Below are 20,430 nucleotides of genomic sequence, written 5' to 3' on the forward strand. Positions count from 1 at the left end.
TGACCAGCGGTTCTTACACTTGAACGTGCATCAGGATCACCTGGAGGACTGTTAAAATTCCACCTGCTGGGCCCCACCCCAACCACTGCTGCCACTGCTTCAGCAACCAGGCTCTGAGAACCAGGGTCCAGACAAATCAGGGGGTCATCCGTCACTAGGCACCTCCCTGATGCTCAGGTGAGCCCTCTGCTTGAACACTGGTGAAAGTCTGAAGATCTTGTTGAGTGTCCCCATTGCTGCTGGGGGTGGTGGGTGACTGCCCCCATGCAATCGGTGAGTTGGGCACTGCAGGGAGGTAGGAGGAGGGGGTACGAGGAAACACAGAGAGGGACTTACTACTTGTTGGAGCCTTCCATTTAGTTTTTGGCAGGGATGCTGGAACCCAATCAGAAGCTGGCCCCCCAAAGCCCAGCCTGCCCCGTACTTGGGAAAATTACTGCGTGGACAGAGTGAACATGCCCTGGTGGCTGATCCTCTGAGAGCAGCTTAGGAGTATCAAGAAAGAGAACATATTTAAAAGACCTAGGACATAGTAAGCAATGTATGAATGGTGGCTCTTACTTGCTTTATAATCATTATTGCCTGGCTCAGCACAAAAGTAATCCAGCAATATTTTCTGCATGAACCCTGTCTCCCCAACAATACTGTAAGCATCTTAAGGGCAGGATCACTGTCACACACAACACAGCCCAGCATAATACCTGTGCACCAAGAAATCCACGGGAATTATTCCGTGGCCCCTGGAGCCTTGAGTCACCCTGGGGGTGGACTCAGATCCTTACTTAGCCTCGTGGGCCTCAGAATCTCAAGAACCAAGTCCAAGGCAGGGAGCAGGAAATGATTCCCCGGACGGACCCCTCCTCCTACACACCGGGTCCCCACCCAGGTGGGCGCCCAGCCACAAAGTGGCAGAGAAGCAGCGGGGCCTGTGTTGTTGGGCAGCTTCCTTGAAGCCTCCTCCTTTTGTACTGTTCCATTACTCAAAGCAACTGGGCTTTGTCAAGCCCCACTATGCGGGTAAAATGATTCAATGAACTCCGGAAAGTAAACGCAAGCATTTAATTAAAAGGCTGGTGTAGAGGGAGCTGTTTCTTCAGGGTTAACCTCAAAACCTTCGGCTCCTCGGAAGAGCTCCCTAATTGGAGCTGGCCAGGGTTTCTGCAGCGGCCCGGGCAGATCCGTGCCATGGCCTTGCTGGAAGAGGTTAGCATATCACAGGAGCTGCTCTTGGAGGGCACTGGCTCCCGCCTGTGAGAAGTCAGAAGCTCGGGGCTTGTGCAGGTCAGTGCCTTCCAAGTCTGGAAGGTCCGCCCCCTCCCCCAATCAAGTCAAGGCACTAATTAACAATTGTATGAGAGAGGAGGACGGGAGGCTTACCTTTTGTGAGCAGTTGTCTAGGTTGTCTACAAATTTCTCAACAGGCCTATGAAACTGCCTGTCTTTGTCTATTTTGCAGGTGACGAAAAGTGAGTAACTGGCTGGAAGTCACAAAGATTTTAAGTGGTGGAGCCAGGGCTGGAGCCAGCTCTCCCTCATTTTATTTGTTCATTTGAAATCTGATTATTTATCACCTCCTATGGACCGGCTAGAGGCTAGATGATGGAGATCCAACAAAAATCAGAGAGCTAAGGTCCCTGCCCTCACAGAGTTTGCTTTGGGTCGGGGAGATGAAAAGTCAACAAGGAAACTATTACCTAAAATTGGGACACATGAGAAAATATCAAGTGACGTGACAGAGAATAATGGGGGCGGGGGGGGGTCTCTGAGTTCAAAGCCTGTGGTCTTTCTGCAAGAGCACAGGATAAAGCAGCCCCGAAAGGACCATCTGACCAAATAAACCACAAAACTACCTGAGGAAAACAGACCTCTTTATTCTCTATCAGGCCACTGGGCTCCCACTTCTGATGGTGACTTGAAGGATGTACCATCTCTGGGCCAAAAAGAGCCTCCTTGAGAGCCTGAATTCACATCTGAACCTAAGTGGCTAACATGGGCCCTGCATTTTAGGAGATTCCGAGCAAAGCTGCCCTCCAGAGACCCTCAGGTGCTGGCCTCACACCGAGCTGCCCTCAAAGCCTCTCCCCCTCTGTGGCATCATGCTTCCTGAGACTGTGGCGGGCTGACCGGAAAGACACCACGGGAAACAGAACATGCTGGAAGCATGGAAGCTGAGGGCTCTGCAGCCAGACAGCATGGAAATTCCAGCCCCGTATTTGCTAACTGGGGGAAGCTGGGAGGCCACATGAGCTCTTGAGCATTGGCCTCCTTGATGAGAAGATGGGGCTAACAGGGCCTGCTTTTCAGGGTTGTTTTGAGTTCAGTTACAGAGCCAATAGGGGATTAGCAAGTGCCTAGTCATCCTAGGTACTTCACAAACGTTGGCTGAAGGACCCCAAGTCATTCCAAAAAAGAAGAATTAACTGCTGAGCGCTCCTCCTCCCAGCCTCTAAGGCTGAGGCACAGACCCAGGCCAGGATGCGGTGTTCCAGACACAGAGAGCTGACCGCCCCGTGAGTCCAAAAATCAGGGGGAAACCCAACAATAGGCCAGCCTTCAGCCCCTCACATGCCTTCTCATGAGCCGCAAGGCTGGGCGGCTCACTCATCCACACTCTGTGCCCCCATTACCCATGTGTGGATTGGGAAAAAAACATTCCTGCCTCACAGGATTGTTGCCAAGTAAAGGAAGTGACGGCAGCTGCATTCCTGGGACACAGGACAGTTTCCTTCCTTCTTTTCCCCTCAAACCTTCCCACATTCCTTCCTTCAGGGTAAGTACAAAGGAGTTTTTGACGTTAAGAAGGTTCCATAAAATCACGCTCTGACACAGCCCCTCTGCTCCAAACACGCGGAAGTGGCAGATAAATACTGGGCTCGCAAATAAGATAATCATCTCTGTGCGTGAGACGCAGAATGTCGACACAAAGCACTACATGGCGCTGGGGGCTGGGAGTGCTGGGCAGGAAGCACACTCCAGGGCGGCAGGAACCAGTGTCCCACACAAGACGGAAGAGGGGACCCAGGCCCAGGGCTTGACCCCAGGGGATGGCCCGAGGCCCCCTCCATGAAGGCAGGCCAACAATAAGAAAACCACCTGCTGCCCACAGCCACAGCTTTGTTGGGAGCTCTGGGCCAGGTGGAGGCAAACACAAACTATCAGAGAGGGAGGGGGGGAAGAGAGAAAGCAAAGAAAATCAAAACACAACTTTCCCTCTTAACACGAGCCTGTACACCAAAATTCCAAAACCTGCAGACATCTAACGCTTAGAAACCAAGCCAACAAAATCAACACTTATGACATGAGTTACTCCAAAGAAGATAAAATGAGTATCATGGAACAATCTGACAAGGACTTTAAAACAGGAATGTTTTGAATGCTCAAAGTGACAGATGAAAGGGGAAAAAAAAATAGATTCATTGAAAATAAACAAGAAATTCTCAAACAAAAACAGAAGAAAAAAAAAAGGGTGGTAGTAAGGTAAAGAACAAATGAGAAGAAAAATGGCAAATGGGAGAAAAATATTTGCATATCATGGATAAAAGACTAAGACCCCCAGACTGTAAGAAGTTTTAAAGACGAGACAGAAGGCCCCAAATTCCTCCTTTAACAAAGAGTGGACAGAAGATAGGGGCAGGCACCTACAAATATTACATGAAAATAGCCCTTAAACATAAAACCTCAATTTTCTTTGATAATGCAAATTAAAATCCCAAAATAATGGAGTAAGAATTAAAACTACACTGAGACACCATTTCTCACCCACCCACTTGGTGGAAGTTCAAAATCCTGACACTCTGCTCTGCTACAGAGGATGTGGGGAGTCGGGCATTCTCTTAATTGTGGGTGGAAGGCAAAATGGCATAAAAGCAATGGCAGGGAATTTGGCAACATGTGACAAAGCTGTTTATGCACTTACTCTCAAGCCAGCAATCCAATTCTGGAAACATGACATCAACATAAATCTCTAACAGTACAAAAATAAATGTGCCTACGATGACTCCTTACAGCACTCTTTGCAATTGCAAAATATTGGAAACTATTTAAATATTGAAGCATGGGTTGGGGACAGAAACTAGGGTGCATCCACACGATGGAATACTACGCAGCTGTAAAAAAGAATGAACACTCTCTCTATGCACTAATAGGGAGTGGTTTCCAAAATATATCTTCAAGTGGAGAGAGACCAGGTGCAAAAGTACTTCACATTTAGTGTAAGAAAAAAAGGGAAAGAGATAAATCTGATTTTTTTTTTAGAAAGAAACACAGGCGGAATATACCAGAAGATGATGAAAATATAAGTGGGCACAAGCCGTTTGGCAGGGAGAATAGAGGAGAAGGGGGAGGGGAGAGATGACATTGTTCTGAGTACATTTTTTCTGTTTTAAGTCATGTAAGTATATTAAAGCATGTCAAGAAAATAAAATCAGGGAGGATGAAGAATAACTGAATGCAAACAGAAAGAGAGGAATCTAATCCTCTCTCAAATGAATAACATAAGCACACTGGGAGAGGGTAGAGAACCAATATAAGTAACTTTTGAATACAAAATTATGACTTATACACCCTTGAACTCTCCCTAGTGGGTTTGTTTTCACAGAGCTTAGGGTGGAACAATTCCAGAATTATTTTATAGGCAGTATAGGGTTGAGCAAATGAGTAAATGTGTGATGTTGTGGAGAGACAGGGTTCACTCAATGGAAGAAGGGTCAAACAAATACGGATTGGGGATGGTGAGGAAGAAATCAGTGGGATTGGAATGGAAGAAATTTGGACCATAATAGAAAAAATTGGAAAATGGATCATAGATTAAATTATTGTACCAATGTTAAGTTTCTGAAATTTGTAACTGTACTGTAGTGGCTTAAGAGAGTATCCTTTTTCTTAGAAAATACCCATACTGAATATTAAGGGATAAAGAGGCATGATGCATGCAATCCATACTCAAATGGTTCAGAAAAAGAATAATAATCTGTATATAATTTATAGTAACTTATCAATTATAGTAACTGCTGAGTGTGTATGTATGTAAATCTATATCTAAACATATATACACATACATATACATAAACATATGGAGAAAGAGAGGGCAAACATGATTAAAATGTTTAAAAAAACCCAATGAATGTGAAAAGAGCCTCTTTACGATGTTTTCTGTAAGTTTTAAAATTACTTCAAAGCAAAAAGTCAAACACACTTTTAAACAAATATCCTGCAAAATAAGAATCAAACTAAAATTCCATTCATGGGATAACTCTAAGAAAAGAATATATGAAGAGGTAATAGCTGAGTATTTTCTAGAACTTAAAAAAAAGGGCAAGTTCTTAGTTTGAAAGAGCACTCTGGTTACTAAGCAAGATGAAGACACAAATGATAATGAAACTGCAGAATGTCATGGGTAAAGAGAAGATCTTAAAATGTAGCCTGGAGAGGGAAAAAAAAAAAATCACATTATCAGGAAGGGTTTACAGACTGATAGCAACAGTGACAACACTGGCCTGGGAAGAAAAAGGAACTTCTGCCAGCATCTTCTTCTGCTGAGAAAACCAGTACCAACCAAGACTTTTATACCCAGCTAAAACAGCATTTAAAGGCCTGCGTAAGTGGGCATTTTTCAGATACCCCAATGCCAACAGCATTTATCTACCAGAGTCTAAAGGAATTACAAAGAGAAACTTCACCATGTAAAACAGTTAATTCAGAGGAAGACATAGGACTCAAGAAACAAAACTGGTCTTAAAAATTTTCAATATGTGAAAAAAAATTCATAAATGTAATCACTTGTATTGAAAATAATAAGCACAGTCTTTGGTGTTTAACAACATTGGGTGTACAAAACAAAAACAAGGTGTCCAATGAGAATTTAAAGCCAAGTAGTATCCTCCTTGCTATATCCAATAGGAGGACATCCTATTTGTTTGAAAAAAATTCATAGTTGAGTATGAATGCTAAAATTTAAGAATACAAATACAGTATGTGGCTGACTTCCAAGTCAGCCTAGTGCGAGGGAACCTATAAAATGTGCAGTTCAATAAAAAAGCTTCAAAATGTCAGGGAATGGGGATGGGAGAAGGAGCAGAGAAACAGAATGCAAAATAGAAAAAAAATCCAAATATATTAATAATTGCACTAATCTGTGAGAAGATTAGGTTAATATATTAAAAGATAGAGATGATCAGATTGAACAAAAGATGAAAGAATCCAGGTGGGTGAAGGATTCCCTAAGGAGAGACCTTTAAAGACAGAAAAAGTCATCTCAGCTCAGCTATAGGGAAGAGGAAACTGGGCCAATCAACTGAGAAATGGAGGGATGGCTCCAAAACTATCAAGAAATGGCGTGCAGCTATCAATCACAAGAAGGAAAGGTGTGTCAGGAAATGCACTGCAGTTTGTAAGATCCACAAAGAGAAATAGGAAAACAAGGGAAGCTGCCTTGGGATGGGGGAGGGCAGAGGTAAAGGGCTGGAGGGGGCCACAGAGGACGGCGTAGACGAGTGGTGGACCACAGGAGACTTCTACCACACAGTATCAGGTTTCAAGAAACACGTGCAGTCCAGGCAGGGTTCGGGGTCTCTGCCCATTTTCCCCACCAAGACCACGTCAAACCTCAGGTGCAGAAGGGCACAGGGAGGAAGGGAGGGAAAGTTCAAACAGATCACCAGAGGATCCCAACTGAGGGATGCACTATCCATGCTACTTCCACACTTACATGGTCTCTCTCAGGAACTCAGGCACCTCTTTGATTATCACAGGCAGCGGGGCTAGGAGAGATCTCTACACCTGCCCAGAACTATCCAAAATGGAGACTTCAGGGTCAGTACAGCCTCATCTCCAAAGTCCTTTCTCTCGATGGCTCACTATATGCAATACCTATATGTTGTTGGGTACTTAGTACGCAATTCACATAGCTTACCTCATCTAACTCTAACACTAACCCCATAAGACACAATTTTATCCCCACTTTACAGAAGAGTAAACCAAAAGCCAAGGTCATCATGCCAATCAGACAGTGCCAGGATAGGGTTTAACCTCCAGCATCTTGATGTCAAACCTGATGCTTAATTCAAGCACCAGGGCTCAAATCTAACACTAGTCCTGGGCCATCCCACTGGTGTTGGTTCTGCTTTTCTTTAAGAGCCCAGTCTTTACTGAACAGTGCAGGAAGGAAAATTTGGACATTACACCTGGACAGGTGTCATGTGATGCTATTACCAAGCCGACCTCATTTTGCTGTGTTATCATCATCTGTACACCTGCTTGATGCCCCCACTGAACTCTCTGGGGACAAGCCTGAGAGTTACTCACTTCTGCACCTGCAGGACTGAGCACAGTGCCTGGTAAATAGCAATTGCTCTACGAAGTGCTCATCAGGGAAATGAATGAGTGAAAAACAAATGGAGCAACTCCATTGTACCACGTGCCAACTTCGTAATTAACACTCCTGACGTTGGGATGCATTCCATATTCATTTCTCAATGTACTGGTCACACTTCAACACCTTTGTACTAGTCCCGTGCGTGAAAACATTTGTTTTTTTGAAATCAGATTGATCTTACACCTAGATGACTCATATCACACCTGGCCCTTCTGCCTCATGGCAGCTGAGCGAGATCTCACCTTTCAGAGACACCCAGGGAAACAACACAATGTCAGTGCTATGAATTTTCCTTCCCTTGCACAGAAACTAGTAATACCATTCATGGTCTGAGCCATCAGAACACAGAAGGAAGAGGTCAAGAAACCGGAGCCCCTCTCTGTTCTCGAATACCCATGCGCTAAAGGCCTCACTCCTCTCAAGGCTGCTCTGCTGTTACCTGCTTGGGAAGTCTTCCAGAGCAGCTCATCCCTCTCCTTGTGGCTGTTTGTACATCCTTCTTCTTTTACAGCCTTTACTCTCCCTTCCACCATCCACTCAGCACATAATTAGTGAGTGCCTAAGAGATGTCTGGCACCTGGGACACAGTGATGGGCAGAAACAGACAGGGATCCTGCTTTTCAACAGAACGTCCCACCATGATGGAAATGTTCTATGCCTGCACTGCCCAATACAGCAGCCAACAGTTGCACACAGCTATTGAAATTTTAAAATTTATGTTTAATTTTCATTAACTGAAATCTCACCACATGTGACTGGTAGCCACCATACTGGACAGTGCAGGTCATCATGCTGCAGGATAATTATCTTGCATACCTTGTAAATCCTGACATGCCTCTTCTGGACTGTCTGACTCCCACCCCACCCTCAGACAGAGTCATAAAGACAAAGGCCATGTTGGTCATTCTTAAATCTCCAGGACCAGTGCAGCCCAGCACACAGACATGGTTCAGGCATTGCTGAACCCAATCAATGAGTGGATTAAGGAATAAGTCCTAGACATATAATAGAGGATCTGCAGAAGTTTCCATCTCCCAACCCAAGGAGAGGGAGTGAGAACAAGAGGCCGGAGAGCAGGATAGGGGTCTGCTACTGGCCCCATGGAAAGATGCAAGCCCAGGCATCACCCGTCCTGCCCATTCTCCCTACTACTCCAGTCATGATCAGTGCCTCGGGAAGCAGACAGATTCACAGAGAGGTGGGACGGCTGGGACCACCTTAAGGGTAAGTCACACTGGAGCACCTTCAGCTACAAACTATGGCAGAGGGGTGGGTGGTAAGAAGGCTTAAAGTAAACAAAAGAGAAGACTCATCAGTTCCACAGTTGAGCGAAACCATCACTTTGTTGACTGTAGGGTTAGGGTTTTCCAGCTGCAGTTCTTAGAAGAGAAAGTGATAGTTCTTGTGCATGAGAGCCATTTCCTGGTCTGTGGTTGACTCACCCAAGATCCCTAAAGCGTTGTGGACGGTTCTGACAGCACCCCGAGAGGGGAAGGCGGGGGTGGGAGTGGGGGTGCAAGGTTTACACGGCCAGCGCATCGGAAGGAATCAGACCCAGCAGTTGGGGACAGCGGTGTCTTTCAACAGAAGCATGGCTGGGCAGTCAGGATCTTCAGAGGGGACGAGGGGGGGACCTGAAGTTGAAAACACCCTCTGTCACTGCACCCACTAGTGTCACGAAGAGTTCAAAGTACCCAACCTGCCCCTGAACTCAATATGTGTGTGTTATTTCAAGCTGGTCACGGTCCCAGCCCCAGTCCCCAAGTACAGAATCCCTGAATTCAAAAGCAAAGTCCAAATTGATGAATTTTTAAAAATCATACTTAGTCATGTTAGCCATCATCTGGCATGTTATAATGATGCCTCTTGACATGTCATGAATTTTAGGAAAGTTGAGGTTCCAACATTACTTAGAATTGCTGGGAGGGATAGAGCCTCCACAAGAGGCAGAGTTTGTCCTTGACTCACAGACCTTCTGTCTGCAAGGCCATCCTTGCCCAGCTACCTCCAGAGTTGACAGCAAGTTTAAACGAGAAATCTAATCCTTTCTGCAACTGGGATTTCTATTAAGGAGTCCACTGCGTATTCTCTTCCATAGCAAAGGACTACACAAAACACAGAAATGCAACCCAAATGAAATGCACTCTGAGAAATGGACCCGCGGTACTCTTGACGGGGGGCAGGGCCAGGAGGGGCAGGGCCAGGGGCGGTGGAGGGGGGAGCTCAGGCGTTTAATTAAGAGCCTGCGAGACCCCAGAATATTAAGGGAGAAGAAGCGTAGCAAGGAGGGCCCTCACGGCAGATGGTGAAAGCAACTGTCAGAAAGACAAGGGAAAGGGGGTTGCTGCTGGAAAGAACCTGACAAAACATTAGCTCTCCATGTCATGTCCCCAGGAGCAGGGAGTGCAATGTGAGAACGCGGGACAGCCCGAGGTGGGGGGGGGGGGGATGACAGTGACATAGTGAACGGGGGCGGCGGGGTGAACCTGGCACAGGACCCACATCTTACAGCAGCAAGGGATTCTCACTTTCTCCCTTTTGTCCGTTCATGCATCCACTCCCTCATTTGGCAGGTGTTTCTTAAGCACCTATAAAAGGCCCAGCACTGCGAGGTGCTGGAAACACAGTTGTGAACAGAATAGAGACCACGCCCGCCTTCATGGAGCTCAGGATCGCATGGAGTGAGGGAAGCGGAGAGCGCTACATGATCAGGTTGTGACCCTTACACACTGAGGTACGTGCTGTCTATGAAGAAATACTGCTCTATGTGTGCAAACAAACTGGACTCCGACTGACACGGGGAATCGCTCTTTGGGTGAGCCATGAAGGAGGAGGAGAGCTCAATCGCCCACATGAGGGCTGGTGGGAGGGGAACACACACACAGAGCACAGGGAGACAGGTGTGGACAGGGCGCCAGGCAGGCTGGATCGGGTAGGCTCTGGAGGCCTTGCAGAGTCTGGGTTCTATGAAGGACTTCCTCAGCCTCTTCCAGAAAGAATCCAAAAACACCCTCCTACTGCAGGCTCCACCTGTCTGGTTCTCCAGCCAACCCTGACTGCACAGGGAACTCCCTGGAGCTTCAGCCTCCCCTGCAGGGTAGACTACAATTGGCTGGACTGCCACATTCCTTGTGATATGGCTCCAGGCACCCACATGTGGATCCTTGGCTCTGTAGCCCCGTGCCTTCCGTCACCAGCCCTACCATCCCTGCCTTCTTCCTGACTCATTCTGGCTCCTTCTATCAGATTTCAACTTGTGCCTCACCTCCTCCAAGAAGCCCTCTCTTTGGAAAACAGTGTGGAGGTGCCTCAGAGAATTAAAAATAGAGCTACCCTATGACCCAGCAATTGCACTCCTGGGTATTTACCCCAAAGACACAGATGTAGTGAAAAGAAGGGCCATATGCACCCCAAAGTTCATAGCAGCAATCTCCGCAATAGCCACACTGTGGAAAGAGCCGAGATGCCCTTCAACAGGCGAACGGATAAAGAAGATGTGGTCCTTATAGACAATGGAATATTACTCAGCCATCAGAAAGGATGAACATGGATGGGACCGGAGGAGATGATGCTAAGTGAAATAAGTCAAGCAGAGAAAGTCAGTTATCATATGGTTTCACTTACGTGTGGAACATAAGGAATAGTATGGAGGACATTAGGAGAAGGAAGGGAAAAATGAAGGGGGGGATCGGAGGGGGAGACGAACCATGAGAGACTCTGGACTCTGAGAAACAAACTGAGGGTTTCAGAGGGGAGGGGGGTGGGAGGGGATGGGTTAGCCCGGGGATGGGTGTTAAGGGGGGCACGTACTGCGTGGAGCACGAAAACAATGTTATATGAAAACAATGGATCATGGATCGCTACATCAAAAACGAATGATGTATTGTATGGTGACTAACATAACATAATAAAATAAAATAAAATAAAAAAAGAAGCCCTCTCTAACTCCCTGCCCAAGATGGCTTAGGCATCCCTGCCTATAGTTACTTCAAGATCATCTGCTTATCTCTCCGTGGTACTGGGAACTAGAGTTATTTGTCTAAATAGTGCCTGGCATATCACAGTCACTCGACGAGGACTGGTTGAGTTAACATCTATTAGAAAGGAGTGATACCCACAATCTTAACAGATGCTCTAAAACACAAGTAGGAAAATACAAAGATCCAGCTAGAAAACCGGGAGAGGTTTGAAATAATAGGAGCTAGTATTTATCAAATGTCTACCCTAGGGCAGGTAATATTCTTAGGGCTTTCTGTGAAGGAGTTCACTTATTCTGTACCCTAGTCCCATGAGACAGGACTGTATCTGCAGTTTATGAATGAGGAACTTGGCCCAGAGAGGCTGAGCCACTTGCCAGAGGCGATGCAAACGAATGCCTTGGTCTACCCACCACACTGAGCGTTGGTGGCCAGACGAGGTTCGGGCCACTAGCAGGGAGAGAAACACCCCCGGCAGGAAAACAAGAAGAGGCTCAGGCTCATTTGTAAACTGAAATCACAACGACAGAGCTTGGAAAAGCATGACGAAGACTTGGCAAGAGCTAGGGTTGGCAAGAGGGTGTCTTTGGAGGCAGCTTAAAATGTCTATCAGAGAGAGGACAGTCTGGACACTGGAAAACTCCGGGCAGCTCAAAAGGGGAAGCAGATCCACATGCCTGACACAAATGGGTTTTTAAGTTAAATCAAGATGTTCTCATCATTTCCAGTCTTTACTTGGATGTCACCTTCTCACCAAGGCCTCAGATTCTTGTTGTGTGTGTGTGGTGTGTGTTCCTTTTAATCTGAGGCCCACAGGGGAATCGCTCACTACAAGCCATTCCTGGAACGCCAAGTCAGCATCTTTGGAACCACTACAGATGTCTCAGAGGCAGGCCCCAGGGGCGCTGACCAGAATCATGCCCCAGGACACAGGGAAACATGTGCTGGTTTGAACTTAAATCGCTGCAGTGCCTTTTTTTCCTTCTTAAAACTGTTCACAGACCTCTGAGAGTGTTAGCATCGCTGGGCCTGGCACCACGCCCCAAGTCCTCCCCTTGACTCCCTGTGTCTCAACCTCTTTGACTGAGCCTCAGTTTCCCCATCTAGAGGCAAGGCCAATCATGGCAAACCTTGTTGTGTGGCTACGTTGTTCCGCTGCTAACTCAGAGAAACGCTGAGGGGAATGAATGCTATTCCGTATGCCGGACACAGAGGAGGAGCTCAGCACCACCAATATCATAATCATCAAAGAAGACTGGCCTTTTGTCCGAGTGCTGGGGGTGTGGGGATAAGCCATGGGCCTGGGGGTCCATCCCGACGGGGAGGAGGAGCTTTTCACCAAAGTTGGCAGGCTGATTTTCATTTCTGTTCTGAGACCCTCTGTAGACAGTGCACCCCCTTACTGCTCGTACCCTCCGGGGGGGACAGGGTAGAGGTCGCTTCCACTGCTCACCCACTTGCTTGGGTTCACCACTGATGAATGGCGGCTTGGAAACAGTTCCTAAGACTTGTTCTGAGGTAGTCGAGAGGGGAAGAGAATATCTGAGCTGACAAGGAAAGTGATGAGTCGATTTCCGAATCCTGACATCAGCTTCTCTGGATGCCAAAAATCAAATCCAGGAGTGGGGAACTGACCCCAATGTTGATTTCCCCCTTGGACTTCCCATGGGTCAGGTGACAGTCCGATTTTCCATCCCCGTCTGGTGCTTTCGCTCCGAGGCAGCGGCCAAGTTGGAAGGTCTTCACATTACCCCGTAAGAGAGTTTTAAGTTCATTCATTAGCACCCACCACTTACTTGCCACACTTTGAAAGACAAACCGGACCAACCCCCTAGGCTGCAGTTGTTGCTGTTACTGGTTTGGAAAATGACCCACTTCTGAATCACAGCAGGACTGGTCAGAGTCTGGGCCTGGGAGTGGGTGTCTAAAGTGTGTCGTCCCAAGAGGACCTGTACCAGGGAAAACAGATACCTGCGTTCGTAAGAGGCCGCTGATGTGGTTCACTCCATGGCTGGGAGCTGCTGACCGTGACACTCGGAGCCAACAGCCCCTAGGCCTCTTCCGGAGGCAGGCTGAGCACCTCAAGAAGCAGTGGTGATTCTAAAGGTCATGAACTGGGGTCATTTTCAGGACATGGAGTGAGAAGTTTCTGGAGGTCACGATTTTGAGGAAGTATCCGGGACTGTGAGCACTATATCCTTAAGTAGAACTGACCTATGATTTTCCTTGCTCTTCCCTTCCTTGTCTGGTTTGGAAATCCAGGTTACACTCACCTCGTCAAAGGAGTTGGAGTGCCTCCTTTTTTTTCTCTTCTCCGCAATCATTTGGATAAGACAGGGATTATCTGTTCTAAAGTATTTGGTAGACTCGCCTATAAAACCATCTGGGCCTTGTTTGCCTTCTTCCTGCTATTTTTGAGAGCTTCGTAATGATGGAGTTAATAATTTCTTTAATAGTTATGGGTCTATTCAGGTTTTCTGGTCGTCCTTGAGTTCATTTCCTTAAGTTGTATTTTTTTTAGGGAATGGCCATCTTGTCCACAGTTTCAAACTTAATGGCACAGAGTTAGTCACACTGTCTCAGGCTTAGGAGTCTATCCTTCCAGTAATGAGCAACAAGGGTAAGTCCAAGTGCCCCATCAGCACCCCCACCCTCCCAAATCAGGGCATGTGTTTGTCAGGGATCAGGGTTTTAGGAACTGTCTTATACTGCTCGTGAGCTAGAGGGGCAGTGGTGGAGAGGCCAGCTCCGGAGTCGAATTGCCTGGATTTCTCTCCTAGTTCCGACCTGGGCACACATACCCTTAGTTTCCTCCTCTGTAAAATGGGTAGAACCACCAAAGCTAGCTCTCAGGACCATATGAGGATCATAAAAAGTACTTCGTAAACCCCAAGGCCTCATCGTAGGGGAGTTCTCATCCTCTAAAACTTTGAACTTAACTTTTCATTTCACAAACTTTGAACTTAGGATTCTTGTGAATGCCAACTCAAGGTCCAGAGCAAAAGCACTCCCGCTCTGTCCAGTACCACCAACTGGTATTCACAACTACCATCTGTCATTTTCGTCTCAACCCTCTTGGTGCTCTTTAGTCTAGAGCAGTAGATCTGCAAGTGGTGTCCCCGGACCGGCAGCAGCATCTGGGAACTTTCTAGAAATGCAGACTCTCGGGCTCTACTCCACATCTACTGAATCAGACACTTGGCAGGTTGGCCTAACAACCTTGTGTTTTGACATACCCTTCAGGGGATTCTGATGCCGGCTCCATGTGTGAGAGCCCTAAGTTCTTAAAAGCCACAGGGCACTACCCACGCTCCTGCTGAGTCCTGAGGTGCTTTTAAAACATGCTTATTCCCCAATGATCAGTGAAGGGCAAAATGATAATCACGCAGGAAAAGGAGTGGGAAGAGATAAACAAACATTATAGAAGTGAAAGCTGAGATCATTTTAAAAGATCAATGGAGAGAAATGGCAAATGTTGCCTGTTTGTGTGGGGTGACTCATTCAGTGATAGGAACCATTCTGAAAACACTGAATCAAGCAGCATCCGAGCTGCAGTCCCTGCATGACAGGCAACAGTTATCAGGACGCAAGGAAAGGATTCTCCAGAATTCCAAGAAAAGCGAACGTGGGGCCACAGGCTTGGCATCAACACTGGAAGCTCAATGGCTTCACGGACATTCGGGAGAAAGCTGGGCACCTGTGGGTTGTGCTCGCGCTCAGGGTGGAATGCTGGCTCGCAGTTAGGGATGTTGCCACAGGTTAGAGGCTCATCCGAATCTTAAAAAGTACTGATGCTTTGGCCCGTATCAGACAAGAGTGAGCGAGCCAGTTCTCCTGGACCAGGCCAGGAGAGAAGCCAGCCAACTCAACAGCTTTTCCGTACAGATGAAACCGGTCTATTTTAGAGAAAAAGAGAGAGGGAGAGAGAGTGTAAGACAGAGAGAGATGCCTGGTGGAAAAGTGCATCAGCAAGAAGTGATGTCAAGTTTTAAACCTTTGGAGGACCAAATCACATTCCCACTTCCATAAGCTTAGCATCTAACGTGTAACTTTGGCTCTACCAGCAAATGGATCCATGAACCACTGCTGAGAAACCAAATACTTCCTCTGCAATGACTGTATAGTTAAAATTCAGCATTTAAAATGCATAACCCACACCCTGCCCCTGAGATCTGGATTCATTCGATTGGGGTGGAGCCCATTTTTAACAAGCTCCCCAAGGGATACTGAGGCAGATGGTTCCGGACCACAGAGCCATTTGTCATTACCAGAGGAGTCAGAATCGAGAGCAGTATTCAGTCGCTGCACACATTTCACAAACATCGCTGGGGAAAATGCAGGCTGAAACCAAAACACCACCCGCCAGAGCCCCAATTTAGCATTTGTTCCCACAGCACAGATCAGGGAAGTCAGCAGTAAATGAGTAACGTGTTACATAAGTTGCTTTTCTGTATGCAGAACCTTAATTCACCAACGAGAAGTTAAAATCATATAAAAAGCAACAGCCCACCCCCAAAACAAATGCTGGGAAGGCGAAGCCAGGATCTCCCCAGCCCCTTCTGGGAGCCAAGGATAGTCCCTTCTCTGTGCTGCAAACCCGACTGGCTCACCTTGTGCCACTAGGCACCAGATCCTTTGGTGGAGGTGGGGAAAAGTGGAGTGAGGGAAATGGGGAGGAAGACAACAGTCAAGTTTCCACGTGGGCATGGACACTGGCTGCATCGAGACTTTCCTCCGGTTGAAAACATAAGTGGAGCCATGTTTTACTTGACTATGCCTCTGACCCCTTGCTGGCAAGTTCTGGAACCACAAAACCCCTCTGTTTTGAGTCTTAGCTAAGAACCCCGAATCGCTTTCTCTCTTTGGTTAAGGATTCCCAGTCTTTCCTTTTCCCCAGTTATCCTAAGACCTAAGATAGTAAGCTAGTTCTAACTAGAATGTTAAAGGCTGATAGTGGAGAATTTATCAGCCCAGTGACCACAGAGGATGTGAATGTGGGCATGGCAAAGCTATACCATGTATGTAATATACATGTCACCTCTTCCACTGAACCTCTCAGGAACCTCTCAACACTGACCTGGAGCCATCCACTCTCATCTTACTGGGAGAAGTCTTTACCTATCTTTTTATCGCTCCAAGCACCTAGCATGGTGACTAACCCTTAGGAAGAGCTTTAAAAAAAAAAAAAAAAGCATTGAATTGACTTAAATTGACATCTAATGTGAGCCTTAATTGCCACCCCCATTTTGCCACAGAGCACGTTTCAAAATGCATTAGAGTCACCTGGGGTGCTTGCTAAAAACCCATGTTCTGGGCTCCACCCCAGACTTACTAAGTCAGACTCTATTGGGACCGTCATTTTAAACAAGGTGCTAGGTGATCTTACACACATAAAATGTGAGAACGGCAGCTTTGACCTTACAGGGGAATCTCAAGGACACCAATACCATGGAATGTAATTAAGCCAAAGAGCCCTTTGAGCATGCCCAAAACAGAACAAAATAGAAGTAGGTATTTTCTTCCTCTCTGTCCAGGTACAGGCCCAAGTAGAGAGCATTCAACAGCGGTGAGAAAAATGAGGCCAACAAGAGACCAGAGACAAGACAGGTCTAGAGAAGCATTCTGGAGTTAAGAACGGGGTTTAACAAGGCCACCTCGGATCCCAGCAGGCGCGTCCTCACCCTCCCCCCCGGTTGTGGGGTACCATGCCCCATCGGCAGATCATGAACCAGGGGGCATCGACGAGGCCCAAAATGGAGAGCAGACGGCAAGGAGCTCTGCTCCACCTTGGAAAGTCATGTGGAATGAGAGGTGTACCTCCGTCTAGACTTCTCTACAAGCCTGGCTTCTCTGCTCCACCCTGCAGGCTGGTGGCTACAGTCAGCAAGCCGCCCCCCGCCCCCCGCTTCTCCTCGCACTCTTGCAGCAGCCACACTCTGAGCCGGGCAGGGGACTGCTACCAGCCAGGGTGCGGGGCGTCATGCGCAGGTTCCTTGCATCCACACCCAAGAAACCTCAGAAGTTCCCCTCACCAGCCGTCCTCCCCGAGACAGGGAATCCCTCTCCCGTAGGCAGCTGTCAGGGGAACGTCAAACACGGATGTTTATGCCAGGCCTCATTGACACAAGCCCACTCCTCCCCGAGAGATGAATTTTTAAAACAAACAGTTTTTACATATGCTAGCAGGCAGAGTCATGTCAGCATCAGGGATCCCCAGACGGAAACGTGAGTCAATCTGGGGCAGACACTGCTAAATAAATCTTGTTTGGGTGAAATTCCTCTCTCTGGAGAAAGAGGAACCTCAAAGCAGATCGCTCAGATTCCCTGGCAAGATTCCCTAAAGGCGCCCCCGCTCTGGCAGTGGGGCATGCCCTGAGCACTTGGCACTCTAAAGTCACCATCGCTCTCCTGTGCATTTGCCCCCTCCTGGGAGTTCTGTGAGCCCGTCCCACCTGCGTCCCACACCTCTATGCCCACATACACTCTGGTTCCACCCAGGGCATCAGATGTCCCTTCCCTGTTGGGCCCGGGTTGTCCACGCTCATCCTGAGGCTTAGGTTCTGACAGCTAAAGAGAAAAATGCCACCACCTAGACACACAAGTGTCTGAGAAATGAGCGAGTGTAGGGAACGCCTACAGATGGCTAACCTGGAAGATCCGCTAAGGCTTAGTCAAGAAGTAATTTCACTATTAAGGAAATGTCAGGTTTGGGAGCTTTAATTACCTGGGTCATTGCCTCCTCTTAACTTTGCCTGTGGGCACCTGGTAAAACGGAGGAATTCCGTAACCTTTGCTGGGTTGCTTCCAGGGTGGAAGAAGAAGGTGCAAACCCAAAGAATTAGCAGAGGATGTGGTCGGGGAAGCATCCAGGACCTCTACAGACATGGGGCCAGATCCCCCGGGCCAGCAACAGATGAGGAGCAAGAGGCTCCAGCTTAAGAACGGGTTTGGAGAATTTCAGTCCAAACTGGGTCTGAGAAGGGGGGCAGACCCCACCTTTCTGGGCTACACTGCGGAAGGCTCAATGAGATTGAAAGCATGCTCTTCCCTGGGAAGTGCATGCGACCCCAGAGAGACACTGGCCCTCTGGGGACATGAGTCTCAGGTCCCGGCAGGTGAGGACGTGGGAGCTGCCCTCAAAACAGAGGCTCGAGAGCAGTTACCATGGCCCTGGGTATGTTCAAGTAGTCAGGAATTTTCAGCCCAATTACAGGCCTTGACTGGAGCACCAGTAGCTTGGCCTCCCCCCATGCACAGGTGTCTGTAACCAGTGTGGGCCTATGACCAAGGCCACACAGCCCTCGGTGAGAGAGACGGAAGGAGAATTACTACCTAGCTAAGAGTCAGGGTTGTTGGGGTGGGGGGTGGGGTGGGGAATCTTATGTAGCTTCCTACGCTGCATGAAAAGCCCCAGACCCAGGAGGGAAAGACAAGCCACGTACCGAGCCCGTTCTCTGCCAGTGCCCCATGGTTGACACCACATTCGGCCAGTTCTTGCTCTCCTACATCATTCAAATCCAAGCCAGGCTGGTGGGACCCATTTCCAAAGTGCCTCTCATCCTTCTCGGAGCCGGCGTCCCCATTCTCCATCCCGTTCTGAGCCTTTTTCAGCGGCATTATCTGCAAACCGCTGGGGGTAGTCCTGTAAGACACCGTCTTGGCGGCCCTGTCGCCTCCCGCAGGGGGCTTGGCTGAATAGCCTTTTTTTGGCTTGGACAGGGAAGGGTTGATTCGCTTCCTTTTATGGGAAGTCCCTTTGCTCTTTCCAGATTCTGAAGGTCTGAGGGGGGGTTTCTCAACCGACGGGCCTCGGCCGTCACGCAGGAGCTTGGAGGCACTGGCCTGCTTCCCTGACTTGATCCTTTTGTCCTTGGACACGTGCAGCCCGTTGAATTCGTCGATAAACTCCTCACAGTGCAACAGATGGTGCTCTGGCTCCCACGTGTCCTCCGTGCTTCCGTAGCCTTTCCATCGGATAAGATACTCCCATTTCCCTTTCTTGTTCTTCCTCTTGTCTACAATCCTTTCGACCTGGGACACAAGAGGAGAGAGCCAGAAAAGAGAGAGAGAAAAAAAAAAAAAAAAGGAGAGAGGAAAGAAATCAGTCCCAGGCAACAACAGCACAAAGCCCACACCCAGGACAAAAGCACCTGCCCAGCCCTGGGCGAGCCATTCAATGCTGGAAGCTGACACTTCCAGGAGTGTCCAAGAAAGATGGTTTATTTTAGGACACCACTGAATGGAACCAGAGGCCCTCGGCCGTCCCCCCATGACAACCATGTGATGCCATGCCTGGCTGGTGGCATCTGCCCGTCCATCCGAGGCTTCCTCTTGCTTGAAATCACAGTGCGAGTTTTCACTAAAGGTCTTTATTCTTTTCATGGCACCAAAGTAAAATCAGACATTTAAAGACCAATTTGGTGTGACTTTTTCACCCTTACTTATGGTAAGTAACATTTATGGAGCACTTACATGGTAGGCACTATGCTAAATGTATCCTTATTTATAATAATACGAATGCTTAGTCACACTCATTGGCCAGGCACTAAATGCCGGGCATGGAGGGTCCCATTGCATTTTCCCCTGATGATAACCCAGTGCAATAGGTATTCTTTCTACCCCCGGTCTATACTGTGGAAATGAGGGAGGTCAGGTCACTCAACCAAGTCCCAAGCTGGTAAGGGCAGAGCTGGGATTTGAACCACTCTCACCTCCAACTTATTTCCTTAATCACAAGCTACAAAAATCTTCCATACTGACCCAAACTGATTTGAATTGACAAAGCCCAATACCCCTCCCTGACCCCTCCCACAGTAAGCTCCCCCACCAGCCTACAATGCAGGGCTAAGAGGTGAGACCTGAACCTTTATCTGTCTGGGTCTAAAGCCATGTGCTACTGTCTATGTACCTTCAAAAGTACGAAAATCTGCCCTGTCTTCAAGGATTCTCATGGAAGAACACACTTAGAAAAAAGCCAGTCCTGATGCTAATAACTGGTCAGTTGAGGGGAAGAATACACGAGGGTTCATTTATTATTTTTTCAACTTTGCCCTAGATGTGAAATTCTTTAAATTAAAAAAA

At 47.8% G+C, this 20,430-nt stretch overlaps 1 protein-coding gene across 1 annotated transcript in view; it reads right to left on the reverse strand.

Moving 5' to 3' along the window:
* CDYL2 (chromodomain Y like 2) overlaps positions 1-20,430 on the reverse strand; it is a 153,518-nt gene that overhangs the window by 30,150 nt on the left and 102,938 nt on the right. Inside the window, exon 2 of the mRNA XM_088027504.1 lies at positions 18,792-19,380. Within this exon, the coding sequence (XP_087883630.1) occupies positions 18,792-19,380 (589 nt within the window). The remainder of the gene's footprint in view (positions 1-18,791; positions 19,381-20,430) is intronic.

Source organism: Eumetopias jubatus, unplaced genomic scaffold, assembly GCF_037043125.1.
Source record: "Eumetopias jubatus isolate StellerSeaLion01/CBP00866 unplaced genomic scaffold, mEumJub1_p1.0 scaffold_10, whole genome shotgun sequence".
In the NCBI taxonomy this organism is placed as follows: Eukaryota; Metazoa; Chordata; class Mammalia; order Carnivora; family Otariidae; genus Eumetopias; species Eumetopias jubatus.